The following is a 19,492-nucleotide window of genomic DNA, read 5'->3' as shown; positions in this document are numbered from 1 at the left end:
TATTATATTATTATTATTACTTAGTATCTTTCTTAATATATCTAATATAATAAACTATAGATATATACTAACTAATAGTAGACTATAAATAACTAGGTATTATTTATATAGTAATAAATTCTTACTTAATATTATAAATAAACTAAATTATTAGAGGATTTATTACTTTAATTAATTACTAGAGCTATTTATTCTAAAGAACCTATATTAAGCCCCCTAGTATATTTTTATATTACTTAGAGTTATATAAAACTTATACTAAGTAGATATATAAAACTATACTATAGGTCTTTTCTTTTATTCCTTAGTAATATTATTTTAATCTCTTATAAGATTTACTAGTTAATTAGTATAAGGATAAAATAACTAGTTAGGTTAGTAATACCTCTATAGGTAAATTAATTACTATAGAGGTATTAGATATACTTTATATCTCTATTATATAGTTATATATTTAAATACTACTATAACTATAATAATTAATAGTAATTAAAGTATTAGTGATAGGTTTAATGCGTTTTATATATAATATAGCAAAATACGCGTTATAGTATAAAATTAGCTTTTTTTTATATTTTTATATAAGCGGGGAAAAAAAGGGGGGGCGGACGCTGTCAACGCAACGGACTGTAATATCTGGCGAGATGCCTTCGGCCGTTGTCTGCTGAACAGCATTGCTAGTTCGGGCTCGGCGCTCATTCGCATCTTTGTGTATCTTGAACGGAGGACCTCTCTTCTTTGCCGGGACGGTGTACTCGCATGCCAAAGAAGACATAGAGCAGTTTGAGCACCGAGGCTCCTTTCCATCGCACTATGCCAATCAGCAACGCATGGACAAACAACAAGTCTGGCCACTTACCTTGACTTTACGCCGTCTGCACCCATCGCATGCTCGCTTCGTCATCTGAAATAAACTGGATGTTCGGGTTGTAGTGTATTGTCGATGCAATTCTCCGAATCGCCGAGCAAGTGTGCTGAAGGAAGTATTTTAAGGGGCAGCTGACTCGGACAGAAACGGCGGAACATCGACAATCCTCCGCGGGGAAATACAATTGGCCAATGATGTGAGTCAATTGGGTGGGTTTGCGGGGATCGCAGCATGCGATGTGGGGGCTTTCAGACTCTGCCCATGGGGAAACATGTGGTTCGACGGCTAAAGAAGTTGGGGATGATTGTGTTCAGACTAGATCTGGAGCGGAAGAATTATAAGTACGGCGCGGAGGGCCTTCATTCTCTTGCATCATGGAGCAACCGGAACTTGCTGCCTCACTCTGACTGTTCCATGTGTTACACATTAGCAGTAGCGCGACAGGAATCACAGGATCAACCGCAATGTCAACTACGACGGAGAAGCCGACCTCTGGCTTTGCAGAGCTCTCCAAAAACAAAAGAGTTCTATCATGGTGTAAGCCCGACCCTTCATCATGCCGATATTTGTTTCCTACGACTTCAATCCACTCACAACTCTATAAACAGGCCTCCTCATCTTCATCTTGCCAATCAACTTCGGTTACGAGCTTGCCTTGGTCGGAAATATCCTCGCAATTCCCTCCTTCTTGAACAAATTCGGGGTTACAACAGCCACAGGGGCGAAAGAAATCAGCACCCATGATCAGCAAATCCTCAACGCCTCAACCACCATCGGCGTCTTCGTCGCAGCGTACACAACTGGCTTCATCTCCGACATCATCGGCCGCCGTCTCGTCGTTCTCCTCGGCTGTGGCCTCTGCATCGCCGGAATTCTGGCCCAAGGCTTCTCAAACTCCATCATGATGCTCTTTGGCGGAAAGCTCATTAGCACCGTTGGCTATGGACTGGGTCACACCCTCGGACCGGTTTACGTCGCCGAGATCGCCCCGGACTCTCTCAGAGGCGTATGTCTCATCCTGATCAACACCATGATTGTCCTCGGACAATGGTCTTGCGCCTTGGTCGGATACGGTGGTTCGTTCATCGAAAGTGACTGGGGATGGAGGCTGCCTGTTTTCACGCAACTAGTGCCCCCCGTTTTGGTCCTCGTATTGGGCGGCCTTTTGTTGCCAGAGTCACCCACTTGGCTGCTGATGAAGGGCAGGAGGGAAGAAGCCACCAAGGCATTGCGCAAGTTCAATGGCCCGAAGCACAATGTCGAGGAGACGCTTGCCATCATGGAGACAACGCTCGAGAAGGAGAGGGAGCTCAACAACAGAGGTGCATCCTATCTCGAATGCTTCAAGGGTCCCAACCTTCGCCGAACCACCATCGTGGTCGTCGTCTATCTCGCACAACAGCTCGCTGGAAGCAACTTTGTAGCATCTTACCTCCCGTAAGTTTCCTCCATTCTTTTTCCATACGCAAGACTAATGGTAAACACAGGTACTTCTTCACAATTGCCGGCGTCGGCAACCCAATCGGCATCGCCCAAGTCTGCTACAGCATCCAGCTCCTCGGAAACATCTGCTCCTGGTTTCTCGTGGAACGCACCGGCCGACGTCCTCTCATCGTCTGGGGCATTATCTCAATGTCAGGACTGTTGCTGCTAATCGGAGGTTTAAGCGTGATTGAGAACAACCAGCAGGCGCTTGCTGCAGTCGTGGCCTTTATGGCTCTTTGGGGTTTCCTGGTAAGTTTCCTCCAATCTTGGCCGGAAATCACACCTAACATATCATGCCTCTTCTCAGTACCAACTATCCATCGGCGCGGTCGCTTTTGCTGTGGGGGGCGAAACGCCGTCACCCCGCCTGCGTCAAAAGACCTACTCAATCACGATCATGAGCAACACCTCAGCAGGCTGTCTTGTCACGCAGCTTATTCCGTTTCTGATTAATCCGAGCAACGCAAACTTGGGTGGAAAAGTAGCCTTCGTGTTCTTTGCCCCGTCCTTGATCTGCTCCGTCTACCTATTTTTCTGCTTCCCCGAGATGAAGGGACGCAGCTACCTTGAGCTGGAAGACATGTTCCAGAAGGGCGTACCAGCGAGGAAGTTCAAGGATTACAAGTGTGAGGTGGAGACGGTGGAGGGCAAGGATGGAGAGAAGGTCACGGTTGTGCTCAAGGATTGATATCTACACGTCCTAGGATGATGTAACAACCATCGAAGCCGAGTTAAGTGCATGGCCTTAATTTAATCGGACGTTCTTCATGATTGAGTATAGATTGGTCTGAAAGGTTCGATTAACGTCCGCACAATAATTTGAATGAAGGCCGATACTCAGCTGCGCACGCAATTGCTGACCGGGGCATCCGGGATTCCACTGGAATGGCGACATCGGCGCCGGCGGCCGCAACGGTGAGCCCCCGGAAGGATTCTGCGTGGAATGGGGAGACTTTCCATACAAGCTCACACCCGATTTGATGTCGAGATGCGTTGACTCTCCCGCGACATGGGGTTGCTCCCGTTGGGGCAACGGGGAGCCGCCCGACCCACCTGACGTGCTCGTGTTCCATGAAGACGCAATTCTACCATCCGTGGCGCAATCAACCAACGAACCATTGGATCAGATAAGCGCGCAAGATTGTGCGCTGACTTCTTCAACGACTTTAAGAGGTGTCGATTGGACTGCGAATAAGCTTTCAGCCAGTCTCTCTGGCATTTCAGACTTTCGCTCTTTCACAGGAAGGTGTTATGGGCGTAAAGTTTATAACAACACCAGTCTATCAAAGCCAAAGTAAATCATCATGCCTGGAAAGATCCGTCGGGTGGCTGTGATTGGCACCGGGCCGAGCGGCGCCATCGCAACCGACGCCCTGGTCAAGGAACAAGCTTTCGACACCGTCCGAGTTTTTGATCGGCGGGCCGTTCCGGGCGGCACATGGTAACTCAAATCCGAAAAACAAACTTCAAGCCGAAGACCGTTTGCTCTAACTCACACAACACAGGATTTACACTCCTCATCTACCAGCAGCAATCCCATCCCTGCGCAAGCTCCTCGATGGAAACGCTGACGCCCCCGTTCCCATCCCAGCCCAGCTTCCAGCGCAGACCGAAAAGTCAGAAGCCGTCAACAGTCACCAAGTCCGCTTCTCAGATACAGCCCAGCATGAGCATCTGCATACAAACATCACACCCGAGATCATGAGCTTCACCACAGAGCCTTTCCCCGAGACGTTGACTAACCGCATCCGAGAGAAGTATGGCGATGATGCTCCGTTCCGAGGTCGCGGTCAAATCAGGGACTGGGTTGAAGACATATTTGTGCGAAATGGTCATGAAAAGCTGCTCGAACTCAGTACCACAGTCGAACTTGCGGAGAAGAAGGGCGATGAGTGGGTTCTCACTCTGCGGAAAGAGCTTCCAGGGAAGGACCAATGGTGGCAAGAGAGATTTGATGCTGTTGTAGTTGCGACTGGTCACTACAACATTCCTTGGATACCCGACATTCAGGGAATCGCCGAGTACGATGAGAGGTTCCCGGGAAGGATCGTGCATAGCAAGCACTTCAGGGGCTCTGACAAATACAAGGGCAAGGTACTTCACCCACTCCACTGTATCACCACAGGTTGTTTTGCTCACAGAATTCCAGAAAGTCATTGTTGTCGGAGGATCTGTTTCCTCACACGAGCTTCTCCATGAAGTCCTTCCGGTCGCGCAGCACCCGGTCTACGCTTCTCTCCGAGGCGATCCAATTCCCCACTTCGGCTGGGAACCTTTCACACATCCTCACATTTCGATTCAAAAGCAAATTATCCACTTTTGCTCTAAGACAGGGACCATTACGTTCGAAGATGGCACCAAAGTTGAGGATGTCGATCACATCATATTTGGCACCGGCTACACTTTCAGCTTCCCATTTCTGCCTAAAGTACAGGAGAGAGTGGTGCAAGCTGACCGCCGCTTGCCGGGTGTTTACTACCACACTTGGGATATTGAGGACCCGACACTCGCTTTCCTCGGCATGGTAAGTGGTATTCTTAACTCCCGCATGACCGGCTTGCTAACGCCAAACAGTGCGGTGGGGGCTTCACCTTCAGACTCTTCGAATGGCAAGCTGTCGCAGTTGCTCGACTTCTCGCGGGCAGAGGAAACCCGTTGCCGTCTAAGGAGGAGCAGAAAGAATGGGAAAGAAAGCGCGTTGCCGAGCTCGGAGGTGGCAAGGCGTACTACACCATCGCGCCGGACTACAAGACAGTCTTTGAGTACTTCAGATCAGTCGCAGGCAATCCTGAACCAGGCACAACCGGCCGCGTGTTACCGCCGTTTGACGACAACTTGTTGGATATTTGGGCTACTATGGGAACGGCTAAAACTAAGTCTTGGCAAGACTCTCGAAAGAAGGCGGAAGATGAGCTTGAAGGCCAGAAAATCAGGGCCCGGCTCTGATAGTGGCCCAAGAACAGCTAGGGTTGGGTGCGTAAAATAGAGAGATAGATTGGATTAAATGACGATGATAAGTTGATTCTGCCATGGGGGTAGCCGTGGTGGCTGACTTATCTAATCATCGTAAAGCCAGATAAGATTCTGCCTACTCTGCCTTGAACTTTGCCACTTTTGAAGCATTGGCTGTTCTGAAGACTTGATTCTTTGGACTTCAGAGACTTCCTTCCTCCTCCCTGTCAGTTCTCGTGCCTGCTGTTGCTTTGGAGATGGTACGTATGAACCCTTTTGCAAGACCATCCAAGCTCGTTACAGCCCTCTTCCAAAACCCGTTTATCGATTCAAATGGTGATTTGGCCACGTTTATAACGGCACCCGGGCCTTCTTGCTCCCACTTTTGCAGGCAGGCGGGGCATAGCCCTGCACCGCCTGGTAGCTTCTCGTCCTTGCCTGCCGATCGATACTAACAATCGAAGCCAGACTTAATGCACCTTTCGCAGCGAATCACAGTCGGAGGATTGCGTATCCGATGACCGCAGTCATACGTATAAAAGACGTCTTGGCACATGATATGACGAAACCGATATGAGGAGATCTCACAGAGATGTCTGTATACGGTGCTGTGATAAGTAAAAGGCACCTCAGTTAGTGATGCATGCGCCGACCGGAGGTATGCTGCTTTGTCTAGAACAAGATAGCCTGGGTTACACACATTACGTCCGGTGACTCTGCTTATATAGGGTACCTAAAGTAGAATCTGCTGTTTAGCTTTAACACGCCAGTCTTGGTTCTATCTTGCATTGGTTTTGCCTCTCAACGGCTGGATAGAGCTCCAGCTAAGATATGCTCAGTGCAGATCAAACAGAATGGTTTGAACAGAGCAAGAAGCTAGCTAAGTCAAAAAGAGTTGTCGCAATTGAAAACGTGTCTTGTTTTGTTGGAATTGTAGGTGAAACCAGCGGGTTTTAGTATACCAAGTGATTAGTTGGCGGTACATTGGGTGAACCTGGCAATAAAGGAAGAATCTAGTCTACCAGCACTTTATCATGCGAGATCAACTGTTGAGAATGCGAGATTGTCGTCACTTTTACACTTCTCACATATTTGTGCTGACTCACGGATTCCCTTCGAGTTGTTGGCTTTGGCTTCCAAAGTGAATTTCCCGCCAAAGTGTGGATGCTGAAAACTGGAATTGCTGCTTAATGTTGACACGTCCGTTCCTATCATTTGCCCTTCCATGATCCCTCAATGACTTCCTCTGTCGTTCTGGTGACGATGTCCGCAAACTTAGGCTTGATATCATGTTCCTTCGGTACAAGGAACTGCTCAGTCCCCGCATAATAGTGCAAGATTGCGAAAAGCTTTTCCGACTCCTCTTCGCTGAGACCTATGTCCGGAAAGTCTGAAATGAAGGAGATTTTGCCCAACTTCAATTTCTCAAGGTCATCATAAGCGACACGAAATTTCGCCCCTAGTTATTAATCAGTGCTGCTGAGCGTTCACTGTTCAGACGGTTCGTAGAAGCGGACATACCTCGCGCTTTCTCGGAAATCTCAAGAATCTCGGATATCGACCGCGTCTCCGCGATGATGCTGCTGATTTTATCCCACTTGTCCAGGCCCATTAGGCGAGCAATGAACTTGGCCATGTCCTGTGAGGCAATGAAGTTCACCTTCGCCGAGCCGTCTCCGGGAATAACAGCCCACTTCTTCTCCACATTCACCATGTTGACCCAAGGGTGCATGTACGTCTTCCAGTGCGGCATGCCGAAGTAGTCCAAGAAGAATCCGTTGACTACCCGAGTGTACTCCAGGTTGGTGCGATCCAGCTCATCAATTGCCTCAAAGACGAACTTGGCAAGAGGGCTGTCATCAACGTGTCTGTCAAGCCTCAGCATCATGTACACATTGCCATTGAAGTTGTCAGGGCACGTACTCTCGCTTGTGCAGCATGTCGTACGCACTGACAACGAACCGCTTGGTTGTGCTTGATCTATCGGCTGCTTTAATCAGCTGAACCTGGGATACGCTGATTTCTGCTGTGACTACACCCATAGCGCTGATGACTGTGTCGATTTTGTTGGTCTCCAAAATCTTGGAGGTTCCTTCTATATCCGGGTAGTTGACCGCGAGGTATTGGACTCCATTTTGGGGCGGACGACTCTGTGAGAAATGTTGGCGTGTGTGCTCACGATACAGTCAAATACGCATTTTTTTTTTTTTGCTTACTGCTCTTGAAAGCACAAACACTTTGTGTCCGCCGTGTTGAATCAGGCCATCGACGATGGTTCGCCCAACTGGCCCTGTGCCACCAGCAACTGCAAGAATAGCCATGATGATACTGATTTTGCGTACGTCAATCAATGAATTAATCTAATCATACCATCACTTGGAATATCATCATGGGAAGGAGATGTCTGCATATATAGAAAATTCGCTGTAACGTAGGCGCTGGTACCCCGCGATTCATATTCCGCTGATGCTTAGTGGGCACTTCTGCTGCCACTGAAACGGTGTGTGACCTTCAGTTGGGACTACTACCCGATGGGGAATAGATACCTAGCAGTTAGAGGTAGTTGGGAAGGAATCGGGAACCACAAAAGTAACATCCAAACCATGGAATAGGGAAGAAAACAGAAATAAGACCCAAACATTCAATCGACACAGAGACACTACCTGCACAGCCGATTGGTGTGGCTTCTGCGTCAGGCTCTCGCAGTATTTATAATCAAAGCGTTCAGCATTTCCCGCTTTTGGAGAAATTAGGCGGCCTACCTCGGGGTGGCTCAACACGCAGCGGACACTAACTGTAACCGTTAACCGTCATCCCGCTGCAACCCGACTCTAGCCCATTTAAACCCCTCTCAACTTCGCACAAAGCAGAGGGGGGAAAGCAGAAGGAAAAAAGGCAAAGGAGACGAAATCGAAGTCATAATGCATCGAATCGAATCAGAGGTCTTGATGTCGACGGACTTGCTAAGGGCTCCGAACCGCGGATTATTTTAGCTTCAAGGCATGTGTCACCACTTCAGTTGGCGGAGACTCCGCGAAAGTGGGGTACAATAATTTGACCCGAAAAGGAAAAAGAACCAGCCGGACATTTGGAACCCCGATCATCCTTTCTGCCGGTCCTCATGATGAATGCTGTCTCTCATTTAGTATTTGAGATCATCGGAAATCGAGAATAAAGCGGTGAAGCCTCAAGAAACAGGCAATCGATACCAGGCCCCTGATTATCATTTACGACTGAAATGGTGATTATATGTCGTGTTCGTGGTTTTCATTACACCTCTGGATCGAAAGACTCTCTTTTTAGACCGTATCATCATTTTTAAAGACCAACTTCAAGTGCTTTCAACATGACATCGGAAATCGCCTTGCAAGAGTCAAGTACATCGCAATCAGCATCCATCCGCGATGAATCTGGAAAAGGAGTCGAAGATGCTAAAATGAAGAACGAAGCGGCGCCAACCTCTATGGAGAACACGAGCCCTAGCCCGCCACAAGAAGATCTTGAGGAACCGCTTACATATCCTGAAGGAGGTTTGCAGGGCTGGTGCGTGGTTCTGGGTTCTTTCTGCGCCATGGTGTCTGTGTTCGGATTGCCCAATACTGCAGCTGTCTTTGAATCCTATTTCTCCGAGAACCAATTAAGTGAATACAGCCCTTCTCAGTTAGGGTGGATATTCTCGATTTATCTCTTTGTTTTGTTCTTGTTTGGAATTCTAGCCGGGCCAGCCTTTGACAGGTACGGCCATCGAGGGTTGGTTGCGGCAGGGAGTCTGGTAATGATTGCCAGTCTAGAGATTCTAAGCTTCTGCACAGGTAATAACATCCTAATCACTCCCTAGCGCTCACTGACTGATTTCTGTTAGAATATTACCAGATCATTCTCACCTTTTCCATCATGGCTGGCCTTGGTGCGTCTCTGCTCAATACCCCGTCCTTCGCCATCATTGGCCACTGGTTCAATACCAGGAGAGGCCTTGCGATGGGTCTCGCAGCAACCGGTGGTTCATTCGGGGGCGTCATCTTCCCCTTCGTGTTGCAAGCGGCTCTCCCGAGATTTGGTTTTGCATGGAGCATGCGCTTACTGGGCCTGATTTACCTCATCTTCGCTGTGCCAACAAACCTCCTAATGAGAACTCGCCTTCCACCAAGCGAAAAGTTCGATTCTATTTGGCCGGATATACGGCTTTTCAAGGAACCAAAGCTCGCCTTTTGCTGCGGCGGTGTCTTCTTCATGGAGTACGGAGTCTTGATCCCACTCACCTACATTATCTCTTTTTCCATGAGCAAAGGGCGCGATGCTAGCTCAAACTATCTATTTCCCATTCTGATTAATGTAGGCAGTATCATTGGGAGAGCACTGCCTGGATTCATTGCCGATCAGATTGGGCGCTTTAACACCATCGTCCTTACCGTCGGCCTGTGCACGATATCGGTCTTCGGAATGTGGCTACCGGCGGGTAGCTCATGGCCGGTGTTGCTTGCCTTCACCTTCATATTTGGTTTCGCCAGCGGAGGGAATGTGAGCCTCATCCCAGCTTGCATTGGACAACTCTGCGACTCTCGAGACTACGGGCGTTTCTTGTCTACAGCGATGCTGTCCGCCAGCTTTGGGACCCTTCTTGGCATTCCCCTTGGTGGGCTACTATTGGGGATCAAGGACCAAGAGACAGCATGGAAAGCGCTGGTATTGTTTTCCGGGTTCTCATACGTTGTATCCCTTGGTTGTTACATTGCAGCCAGAGTGCTTGCAGTTGGTTGGAAGCTCAATGCAGTGTACTAGCTTACATGTAATAAAAATATCCACCGAAACCGAGTGTATTTGCATTCCGAGTGCACATCCTCGTCCACAGCCGCTTTCCCATGCTCGGTTCCTGCTCTGCCTCTAATCTCTGGAAGATACATACTCCCCATGGATAGGCTTGGTGACTTCTTCATTCCGTGAAAACCTTACCACCGCGGATAACTTCCAGCGCGGTGTTGGTATGAGCCCATAGGTTCTGCCGCAGCGCGTCCTTGTCCACCGAAGCATATTTCTTCGCGGCATAACAACTCTCACCATTCCAAGTCAACATGTATGAGCCACTGCCGTATTGTCCATCGGTCCCGGCAATGGCATAACTGCTGACCTCGCCATCTCTGTCAAGGGGCTGCGCCGGGTAGTAAGATGGCGATGCCAACGACACCATCCGAGCCCCTGACTCTTCTAGATCCACGTCCACGCCGAGGAATGGCAGTACTTTGGTGAATAGGATGCGTATCCACCAGGGATTGGTTGGGTTACCCATGCCCTCGTGCACAACGAGCCCGGGATAGATATGAGTAACGCGTAGCTTGCCTTGGTGCCTCTTTGCCAGCTCTTCGAAAACGAGAGTGTGCATGTAGCAAGCGTGAGACCGCGCTTGCGAATAGTTGTAGTGAGACAGGTCGCGCAGTGAAAGGTCATCGGGGTAGAGTTTGCCTTCCATGCCTGCGGCGTAGATAGAGACTACGGCGGCTGGAAGCGACGACTTCAGGATCAGAGGCATCAGAGAAGTGATGAATGCGATGCGGCTGTAGTAGAAGCGAGACATGGTGCCATCTAGACCCTCCTTGGTGTCTGAGATTGGAAAGACGCAACGAAGGTCAGCCTAACTAAATACCATCATAAACAACGGTATGCTTGGTATATCGTACCTTGTCTTGGCAAAAATATAGTTCCTCCATGAGATAGCAAAAGGAAATCGATCCTGGGAGTCTCGCCATTGGCTGACGCATTGCGCTCTTCAGAGGAGTTGATCTCCGCGCAGACCTTGTCCACTTGTTCAACGAGTGATAGATCCTTGATTTTTATGTAGTGATATTCGCCTCCCTCATAAATGGCGCGACACTCTTTTATGATCTTCTCTGCGGCATCAGCGTTACGGCCAACAAGGTAGGCTCTCAAACCCTGCCCATTGTGTTTCGCGACGGCAGTGGCTAGCGCCTTCAGGCTAAGAGGTCCGATGCCTCCAGTGCCGCCTGTGAAGACGGCGACGAGCTTCTGGCTCTGTACCAACTCGCGATTGATGCCGTGGACGGTATCCAAATTGACCATGGCGGCAAATGAGGTATGTCTTGGTTTCACAGGTGAGGTGTGACGCGTATTGAGAAGATGTGGCTGGATCTGCCTCAGAGGCAACACTCAAGGGAAGCCCCGTCATCCTTTATAAGTAGTACAATTGTAGTGGCAGACCACCGTTGTAAATGCTTAGAAGAGCGTGCCTCAGTCAAAAGCCACTGATCAATGTGATGGAATGCAAGAGTAAGCCCTAGCCATTTCAAGAAGCGGAACACGGCAGCCTAGGGACTTTTGGTACCAGGACCAATTGTAACGACTTTTGAACACGACGGGAGGTTAGCGTCATTTCTCTCGGGCTGAATTAGGACCCTCCGATTCGACGGAAGTCCCTTCTCACGTGGCTTGTAAATCGTTCGGACGCAACATGGGTAGCATGCATAAAACCCGAACCCGAGTTTTAGCGCGATGCTACCAAGACAGTCTTGCCTCTATGACGCTGATGATCCATCTGCGATATTACACTTCACACGTCTCAGCCTCATCGAACATAAGCTCTGAGAGCTCGCATCGCGACGGTCATCGCATGAAAGTCGCCTCGGATATCGCACGTTACATCTTCCCTCTACACCCATTCGCATGAACTGGCTTCCAATCCCTGTCAGTCTCTACCAGCGAGAACAAACGCCGCATCATGACCGAAGACACATTATCGGATCCAGCTGAATGCGTAGAGCCGGGTTCCAGCTGGGGAACAGCCACAGTGCCGGATACTACCGAACAAAGAGCCGATATGAATCTCCCTCCGAAGCGCTCGCATAAGAAGTCTCGCCTCGGCTGTACCAACTGCAAGCTGCGAAAGGTCAAATGCGATGAGACCCGCCCAGCCTGTCGCTCCTGTAGGATACGTCGGACAAAATGCGAATATGCACCTGTGGCTTCGAGAAAGTCTCCAGCATCTTCACCTTCTCAGGATTACCAGGTAACGCCAATCGCCTTGTCCGAACGTACCGCAATGAACCCGAGAATAGTCCACGAGCCTTTGGTCTGTCTTCCAACCACCGATGCTGTGGACATGAGACTGCTGTGGTTCTACACCTCCTCCACATGCAAGTCTCTCTCTTACGTGGATGATACGCAGCGTCCAATAAACGACATGCTCCAGACCGTACTAGTTGAGCATGCCTTCGAGGCGCCCTTTCTGATGAACTCGATTCTCGAGCTCGCAAGCCTTCACATGCAAAGCCTAGGCCAAGCAACGGAGCCAACCCGTGCCCTCGTGTATCAGGCAAGGTCCGTTGAAGGGTATCGCAAGGCCATCGAAGACGCGAAGCCAAGCATGTATGGCGCTCTTTTGGCCAACTCCGTGCTGCGACCTATTCTTTCGACGCAGTCGTTTGGGGAAGTATCGTCCAATCATCTCCACATTCTGGACTGGATGCGTCTATGGCGAGGCGTGGAATCAATCATCAACATCACCAGCACGTCATCCATCAAGACGACTGGAATGGCACCCCTATTTTCTCGACCGCCCATGGATCTAAATGCATCTACCGCCGCGATTCCGAAGGACTTACTCCTCATGATATCATTCATAGAACGGGACGATCCTGACTTCACCGAACTTCAAGCCTATCAGAACGGCTTGAGGGCATTGGGTTGTTTGTTCGATAGCCTGGGACGGGGTATTGACTCCGTCATGCTTCTGCGCATCATCACCTGGGGCACCGGCGCGGTAAATGGTATCGTTGACCTGGCGAGGGCTAGGAGACCGAGGGCTCTCGTGATAATTGCACACTATGCCTGTTTCTTGAAACTACTGCAGGGTGTATGGTGGCTGGCAGGCTTCGGTCAACAGTCCATAAAGGCCATCTGCCATGAACTAGGTTCTGAGTGGCACTCGTTTCTGAGCATTCCGTTGTCAGCAATGCTAGTAGAGGATCACTCAGATCTCTCTTCTATATTGCTAGGCGCCATAAATCGATAGATGCGTTGGAACTTTCTGAAAATCAAACGCCAGGCAAAATGTTAGCCATGTAATGTGTATGCTCAGCGTAATTCGTCTGAGTAGAGCCTCCGTCGTATCTGACTTTCGGACATACGAGCCTGGGCTAAGATCATGAGAATCAACTTCTAATTGAAAACATACTTTGCAAATGCAAATATGTCCAAGCCAACCCGTGCAAGTGACCTCGCCGATCATTACACAGAGTCAGTGGCTCACGTGAAATGCATAATCACTGCGTTGACCTCAAAAAGGTGGCGTTCTCGGGTTCGGGTCCTTAGCTCCTTCGATCGGCTTTCGGGGCCAGGGCGGTGCCCCACCAAACGCAAACCCGAACCCGATGAATGAGTGCATCGACAAGTCTGAAGAGCCCTTGCATAATGATGAGTCCTACTCGTTTGACTTGAAGTCCATTGGTGTTATGGTGTGTATAAGAAAGCAGTACCTTCCCTGATCTGTCTGTCCGATCGTTCAGTCTGCAGTCAATCAGCCTCATTGTCTAGCTACGCCTGTTTATAACCGATTTCTCACAACGACATATCCATACTCTCAAATCTACGACAGAACCATGGATCATCTGAGAACTACAGCTATAATTGTCGGCGGTGGCCCAGTTGGCCTTACTGCAGCATTGGCTCTCACACGGGCAAGCATTGACTTCATCCTCCTGGAGCGACGAAAGGAAGTTGTCGTTGAAGAGGGGTCTGACATGACCATCCTGCCAATGACCATGCGCGCTATTGATGAGATGAATCTTTCGGAGCCATTATCGAAGATTTGGAACCCAGTCTCAGGAATTTCACGAATTGATCATAACGGTCGAGGCATTGGTGAATTCCGGGTATTTCAATACCTACGAGAAAGGTATGTTGCAATGAAGCACAGACTTCGCAAAAGCCTAGCTTACTGACGACACGCATGTCTGCAGCACTGGACATTATCCTTATGTTCTGAGCCGGAAAAACCTGCTCAACACGCTATATCAAGCCTTGCCGAAGGATGCCCAGAGTCGGATTTTCACCAGCAAAACCATCACTGGCATTCATAACTCGCCGGACAGGGTCACAGTCTCTTGCACTGATGGCACAATGTACTCCGGGAAATTTGTCATCGGAGCCGATGGTGCTTACAGCGCGGTCCGGACACATATGCGAAGCTTAGCACTCGACGCGGGAGTTCTCAATGTCAATGAAGTCAACCCGTTCACCACAACCTACCAAGCCCTGTGGATCCGCTTTCCGACCGAAAGACTGCCAAGTTGCAAGCCAGGCTCAGCGACCGAGACTCACGGGTCCGGGATCGCGACTCAGCTCTTCGTGGGTGAAAAGACAGCAACAGCCGGTATTTACAGAAAACTGCCCAGACCTACGCGCACATCGACGCGCTACACCGAGAAGGATGAAGCAGCCCTCGTCAAGGACTATGGGCACTTGCCGCTTCTGCAGAGGACTGGAAGCGATACTCCCGTCTGTCTGAAAGACGCCTACGAAGCGCGCCTGGGGTCCGGATTAGTTGACCTAGAAGAAGGTGTTCTCCAACACTGGTCCTGGAATGGCCGGATTGTTCTCGTCGGAGACGCAGCCCACAAATTCACGCCCAGCACGGGATCTGGTGTCAACTTTGGGATGATAGACACTGTCGTCTTGGTCAATCATCTCCACACTCTCTCGAAAGCCCATCGCGAAGGAGAAAGCGCATGGGACACTAGATCGCTCTCTCAAGCTTTCGAAATGTACCAGCAGGAACGTTATGAGGATGTGAAAGCCGGCTGTCAGCAGTCAAGTGGCGCCACAGCCACGGCTACATGGTCAAACGTGGGCTTGATGCTTCTTGATCAATATTTACTGCCGACTCGCGTCATGCAATGGCTTCTTGGAATGCGGATTGCGATGCAGACTAGAAGCAAGGAGGCTGTGGGTTTTAGATTTTAAGGAGAATTCCTCCTCTGTCTTGTTAATGAGTTTACATGTGGATTTGGTTTTCGAATAGTCATAGTCAATTCTTATATCCTGCACATTGCTTTGATGTCATTCTGCTATGTTGGAGACCCTTCTTGGAATTTGCCATGTGCTACCTTATCTTTCAATAGGTAGTAGCGACACCTGTTCTTCGGCCTCATTCACACCTTCACAACATGCACCGCAATGATTAAGCTAACGTTCAGTAAACAAAGCAGGCAAATCAGAGCTCATGTTCTGCGCCTTTCTATCCTTGTGTATTTGTCTCGATGCCCGCTAGGTGTTTGCTCGGGTTACTGCAGCCACCCTCGTCAACTTGAATGCAAACGGGACCAGTTTGGAAAGAATGGTCAAATCGAAACTTTATCTATTGGTCTTTCCTTTTTTTCTTTTTCTTTTGAAAACTTCATCGCCATTTCCGACAGGCAAAAAGTCTCCAAACTTTGCCGTGTAAATTTCGCCCACCCGTCCATGACGGATGCCTTTGCTCAAGACGACTGCTTCGCGTTTACTCCCACTTCAGTTGATCGCTTGCAGGTATAATCATCATCCAAATATCCATCTGAGCCTGATTTAACAACTCACAGGTTCATCCAGAACGATGCCGCCTCATATCAAACGCGAGACTGGTGCCAGGCAGCCCCCTCCCGAGAACTCCTACCTTGCCTACAAACGCGACACGAGACATCTCCTCTACTGGGTGATCAATACTTCAAACTCCATAGTCAAGAGATACCCGACCTCTCAGGATGAGGTGCCCCTGTCGGTCAGGGTCGACATCAATACCTCTGGCCAAACGACGGTCGCGGAACTTGTCGCGATGGGCCAACTGATCGCCCGACACATGCGCAAAATACCACAAGGCATCGTGCACCTACTTCGATCCGTCATCTCAGCTCGATCTCTGCATTATGAACAATTTCAGAAGTTCGCCAGTGCCTATCCAGATGCCGACCTCGTGAAGAGCAACTCTTCCCACAAGCACTTCATCGATGCTCTCACCGATATCCTCAAGGAATTCGGTGGCACCATTCAGCCAGACACTGAAGCAACCGAAAACTTCGACGTATGCCAACGGGATGTCGAAGAGATGCTGTTTTCCAACCGGTTCTCTGTTTTGAGCATCAACAGAGTCGACGGCGACGGGGAGTCTGACGAAGATTCGGCTGACGAGTCCCGCCCGCCAGCTCATCAGCAGGCCGCAAAGAAGATTCACAAGGGCAAGAAGAAGCAATCAAAGAAGTCGAAGCGCAAGAGTGGTCCTCGGACGGCTTCGGGCTCCGGTCTGGAGAACGTCCCTATGGAGAGCTACCGACTTCTAGAGGGCGATGACTGTCTTCTGTACATCATGGCAGTATTTTCACTTCGACATCAGTGGTTACATCTGAGACGCCAGATCAGAGAGGCTTGGAATGAAGTCGCTTACGAAGAATTGAACAGCGCCGTTGCAGTCGGACTGTCCAAGATCGCAGTTGGCCTTGTGCAAAAGACGGCTTTGGAGATCTTCGTCGAGTTTCCAGGCAGAGATTCATTCGAAACGATTATCGACTGCGTCAACCGCAATATCATCGGCGGAAGAGACCTCAATCTAATCTATTATGATGAAGGATCGGTTGATGCTCAAGAGTTGAACATGAGCTACGCCTACCGAGACCTTGTGTCTTTCATCGAAGACTTCCGCAAGGCGGGTCGAACAGGGAAGCCGACGAAAGCGCTGCAGGTCCAGCTTGATTGGAACCCAGAATTTGATATCCTGAGCGCCACCGACGAGGAGAGAATTTGTTGGCGTCGTGCTTACACCATCAACTGGCTCTATGATCTTGTCAATGTCTACTCTGCACCGTACTTTGAGCATGGCATAGCGCACCGCGACCGCAAAAAGGGTAAACTCGAAAATGTCGACTGGAAAGTGAAGGGCCCTTGGAAAGATCATCGATGTCTGTTCGGTTTGGACGACTTTGCCGCCGTCATAACCTCTCTTGCTATGCAGAAGCCCGGAGCAGAAGTCGCCAGAAAAGTCTTGCCGCACCATGTTTTCCAACTGCAGTGCATCTTGGACTCCATGACCGAGTCGAAGGGATGGTCTTTTGAAGGGGTCGGGGAGACACACTCTCTTACGGCGGCCGCCGAGAATTTCAGCCCAAATCGGGACCTCCAAATGTTCCTCTTGGCTACCCCCAACAGTAACCGGTATGGATATTTTAAGTGTCTCCGCCTGATGGTCGATTATCTCCTCTGCGACACCTACGACCACGGTTGGGATAACCGTCATTACCTCAAAACCCAAACGTTGTCTAACCTTGAAAAGGACCTACGCAAGCATCTTGGTAGGTCTCCGCTTGCAGATACTCAGTCAGCAAGCCCAGGATCCCGGTTCGCAGCCACTAATGCCGACGGCCTCTGGGAATACTCGCCCTATCTGTGCGGAGAGGGCCTAGCCGAAGCTCTGCAACTTGCATACTTGGCTAGTATGTGGATCTGGGATAATGTCGGCGAGTTGACGATGATGATTCATTTGTACAACATGCTGGTACAGAAGGGGTACATGGCCGTCCGGATTCCGCTATACGAGGTGTTCCTGGACAACTTCAAGGATGCTGTGTTTGCCAAAGGCATTGTACCCACGTCTAGGTTCTCCGAGAGTCTCTTGAACCGGATCGGAAGGCATAACGTGGAACTTTGCCGAACCAAGCGCACGGAAAAGATCATCGCTCCGAAAGACTGCAATGTCTACAGAGTCGATCGGCGGTTTCACGAAAAGAACAATTTCTACAAACGGAAGTCGCTGCTACTCCTTCTCGCAGACGCAGACTGGAATCCGAGTCGCATCCCCGATACCGAGATTATCCTTGGTTCACATCTTGCGTACCACCGATTGCAGAAGGCCAGAAAGGTTATCGACCCCGAAACTGGCAATACACAACTTGAGGAGACCGTGCTTGTGAAAAGACATGTAGAGGGAGGTTTCGACAAATGCGAGCTACTTGTACGCATGTCAAAGATTCAACACACTCTTGACGTTATCCACGTCGCGATCGAGAGCAAGAGCAACGCGTGGTTCATAACACCCAGAGAACACTCGGAACTTACCGGTTTGCTGGGCCCAGCCAAAGAAGATCTTATCAACGACATCTGCGGCTCTTTCCCTCTTTCCGGAGTGGACTTCATGCAAATGGGCATTTTCATTGGCACGACGATTTGTCACTTCGAAAAGGTTTTGGAACAGCATGGCAACAAGTTGTTCAAGGAAGCCTACCTGCCAGGTGCACCGTGGGCCTTCATGAAAAAGGCAAAGCTGCTGAACCTCGCCCTTCAAGGAAATGACGACGAGTGCTTAAAGGCAATGGCAGGTCAGATGCAGATGAAGTTTTTACTCGATTACAGTGTGGTGTACTGGGAGAACGTGGAGCATCCGCGGGAGAGATTGGTCAGAAGAGTTCTCAAGACGTACAACATGGAGACGATGGAAGAATTTCTGAACTTTTTCAAACAAGAGTTTCTAGACAAACTTCTTTAAAGGAGAATGATTACCGCAGGTACTAGACGTTGACCAAATTTGGAGCCACGGTATTGGACTGGCGGAATCGGGGCGTGCTGGTCACAACGTTGCAGGATGTCATGGTACATCGCGGATATTGCGCCCTCTAGTAAATTAAGAGCGCATAACGCATCCAGTGCCAAGTTGACTAATGCAAAAAAAGAAAAGAAAATTTAACCCCTCCTCATGCGGTGACGTAGGCGCGGTCCCGTTTATTTCTGACAGGGGTCGGCGCTGAGAAATATTTCTCCTCTCCTGCTGCATACATCTGTCCCTGAATTTGGGCCCACCACACCAATTTTGTCACCAATCTTGTCCGCGAAGGAGTTCTTCCTAGACGTGGTTACTAGATGGCATAATCCTGATACCTCATCACATCGACTCAGTTCATCACGGCAAGTCTGAGCTGATCTGACTGAAGCTGTAGGGCGCAGCCATGGCTATCGCGACCCCAGAAATGGCGCAACGGGCGAGTCCCGTTGCTACCCGAGACTCTTACATCGGATACAAACAAACAAGATACGCGAGATCTTGTGGAATGGATGGTCAAAACTACCAATCACGTTCTCAAGGCACAGCCGAATTCGGCCGAAGAGCGCCAGCTTCCCTTTGGGGTCAGTCCTTCCGGAGCGACAAACGTGGCTGGCCTAGTA

The 19,492-nt window shown here is 49.6% G+C and overlaps 8 protein-coding genes across 8 annotated transcripts; 6 read left to right on the top strand and 2 right to left on the bottom strand.

The window, feature by feature from the left end:
* Window positions 1-1,139: 1,139 nt before the first annotated feature.
* GCG54_00006905 (General alpha-glucoside permease) lies at window positions 1,140-3,041 on the top strand (the record flags this gene model as incomplete). Its single annotated transcript, XM_045406897.1, has 5 exons — window positions 1,140-1,144; window positions 1,302-1,405; window positions 1,477-2,305; window positions 2,356-2,602; window positions 2,661-3,041. 5 exons carry the CDS (start codon window positions 1,140-1,142, stop codon window positions 3,039-3,041), a joined length of 1,566 nt encoding a protein of 521 aa, XP_045267443.1.
* A 616-nt stretch (window positions 3,042-3,657) lies between these two features.
* GCG54_00006904 (Thiol-specific monooxygenase) lies at window positions 3,658-5,299 on the top strand (the record flags this gene model as incomplete). Its single annotated transcript, XM_045406896.1, has 4 exons — window positions 3,658-3,794; window positions 3,859-4,447; window positions 4,503-4,877; window positions 4,928-5,299. The coding sequence occupies 4 exons, from the start codon at window positions 3,658-3,660 to the stop codon at window positions 5,297-5,299; spliced, it is 1,473 nt and encodes a 490-aa protein (XP_045267442.1).
* Window positions 5,300-6,516: 1,217 nt separating this feature from the next.
* Window positions 6,517-7,626, bottom strand: GCG54_00006903 (Oxidoreductase swnN; the record flags this gene model as incomplete). The annotated part of the gene is made up of 4 exons (XM_045406895.1): window positions 6,517-6,764; window positions 6,827-7,173; window positions 7,229-7,455; window positions 7,522-7,626. 4 exons carry the CDS (start codon window positions 7,624-7,626, stop codon window positions 6,517-6,519), a joined length of 927 nt encoding a protein of 308 aa, XP_045267441.1.
* Window positions 7,627-8,651: 1,025 nt separating this feature from the next.
* On the top strand, window positions 8,652-10,084 carry GCG54_00006902 (Monocarboxylate transporter 2; the record flags this gene model as incomplete). The annotated part of the gene is made up of 2 exons (XM_045406894.1): window positions 8,652-9,117; window positions 9,168-10,084. The coding sequence occupies 2 exons, from the start codon at window positions 8,652-8,654 to the stop codon at window positions 10,082-10,084; spliced, it is 1,383 nt and encodes a 460-aa protein (XP_045267440.1).
* Window positions 10,085-10,235: 151 nt separating this feature from the next.
* On the bottom strand, window positions 10,236-11,377 carry GCG54_00006901 (uncharacterized protein; the record flags this gene model as incomplete). Its single annotated transcript, XM_045406893.1, has 2 exons — window positions 10,236-10,900; window positions 10,978-11,377. 2 exons carry the CDS (start codon window positions 11,375-11,377, stop codon window positions 10,236-10,238), a joined length of 1,065 nt encoding a protein of 354 aa, XP_045267439.1.
* Window positions 11,378-12,353: 976 nt separating this feature from the next.
* On the top strand, window positions 12,354-13,325 carry GCG54_00006899 (uncharacterized protein; the record flags this gene model as incomplete). The annotated part of the gene is made up of 1 exon (XM_045406892.1): window positions 12,354-13,325. One exon carries the CDS (start codon window positions 12,354-12,356, stop codon window positions 13,323-13,325), a length of 972 nt encoding a protein of 323 aa, XP_045267438.1.
* A 586-nt stretch (window positions 13,326-13,911) lies between these two features.
* GCG54_00006898 (FAD-dependent monooxygenase sdnN) lies at window positions 13,912-15,274 on the top strand (the record flags this gene model as incomplete). Its single annotated transcript, XM_045406891.1, has 2 exons — window positions 13,912-14,207; window positions 14,272-15,274. The coding sequence occupies 2 exons, from the start codon at window positions 13,912-13,914 to the stop codon at window positions 15,272-15,274; spliced, it is 1,299 nt and encodes a 432-aa protein (XP_045267437.1).
* Window positions 15,275-15,902: 628 nt separating this feature from the next.
* On the top strand, window positions 15,903-19,490 carry GCG54_00006897 (uncharacterized protein; the record flags this gene model as incomplete). The annotated part of the gene is made up of 2 exons (XM_045406890.1): window positions 15,903-18,796; window positions 19,274-19,490. 2 exons carry the CDS (start codon window positions 15,903-15,905, stop codon window positions 19,488-19,490), a joined length of 3,111 nt encoding a protein of 1,036 aa, XP_045267436.1.
* Window positions 19,491-19,492: the final 2 nt, after the last annotated feature.

The sequence above is a fragment of the Colletotrichum gloeosporioides genome (genome assembly GCF_011800055.1).
Source record: "Colletotrichum gloeosporioides strain Lc1 chromosome Unknown consensus_22, whole genome shotgun sequence".
Taxonomy (NCBI): domain Eukaryota; kingdom Fungi; phylum Ascomycota; class Sordariomycetes; order Glomerellales; family Glomerellaceae; genus Colletotrichum; species Colletotrichum gloeosporioides.
This window is presented reverse-complemented; position numbering and strand designations above follow the sequence as displayed.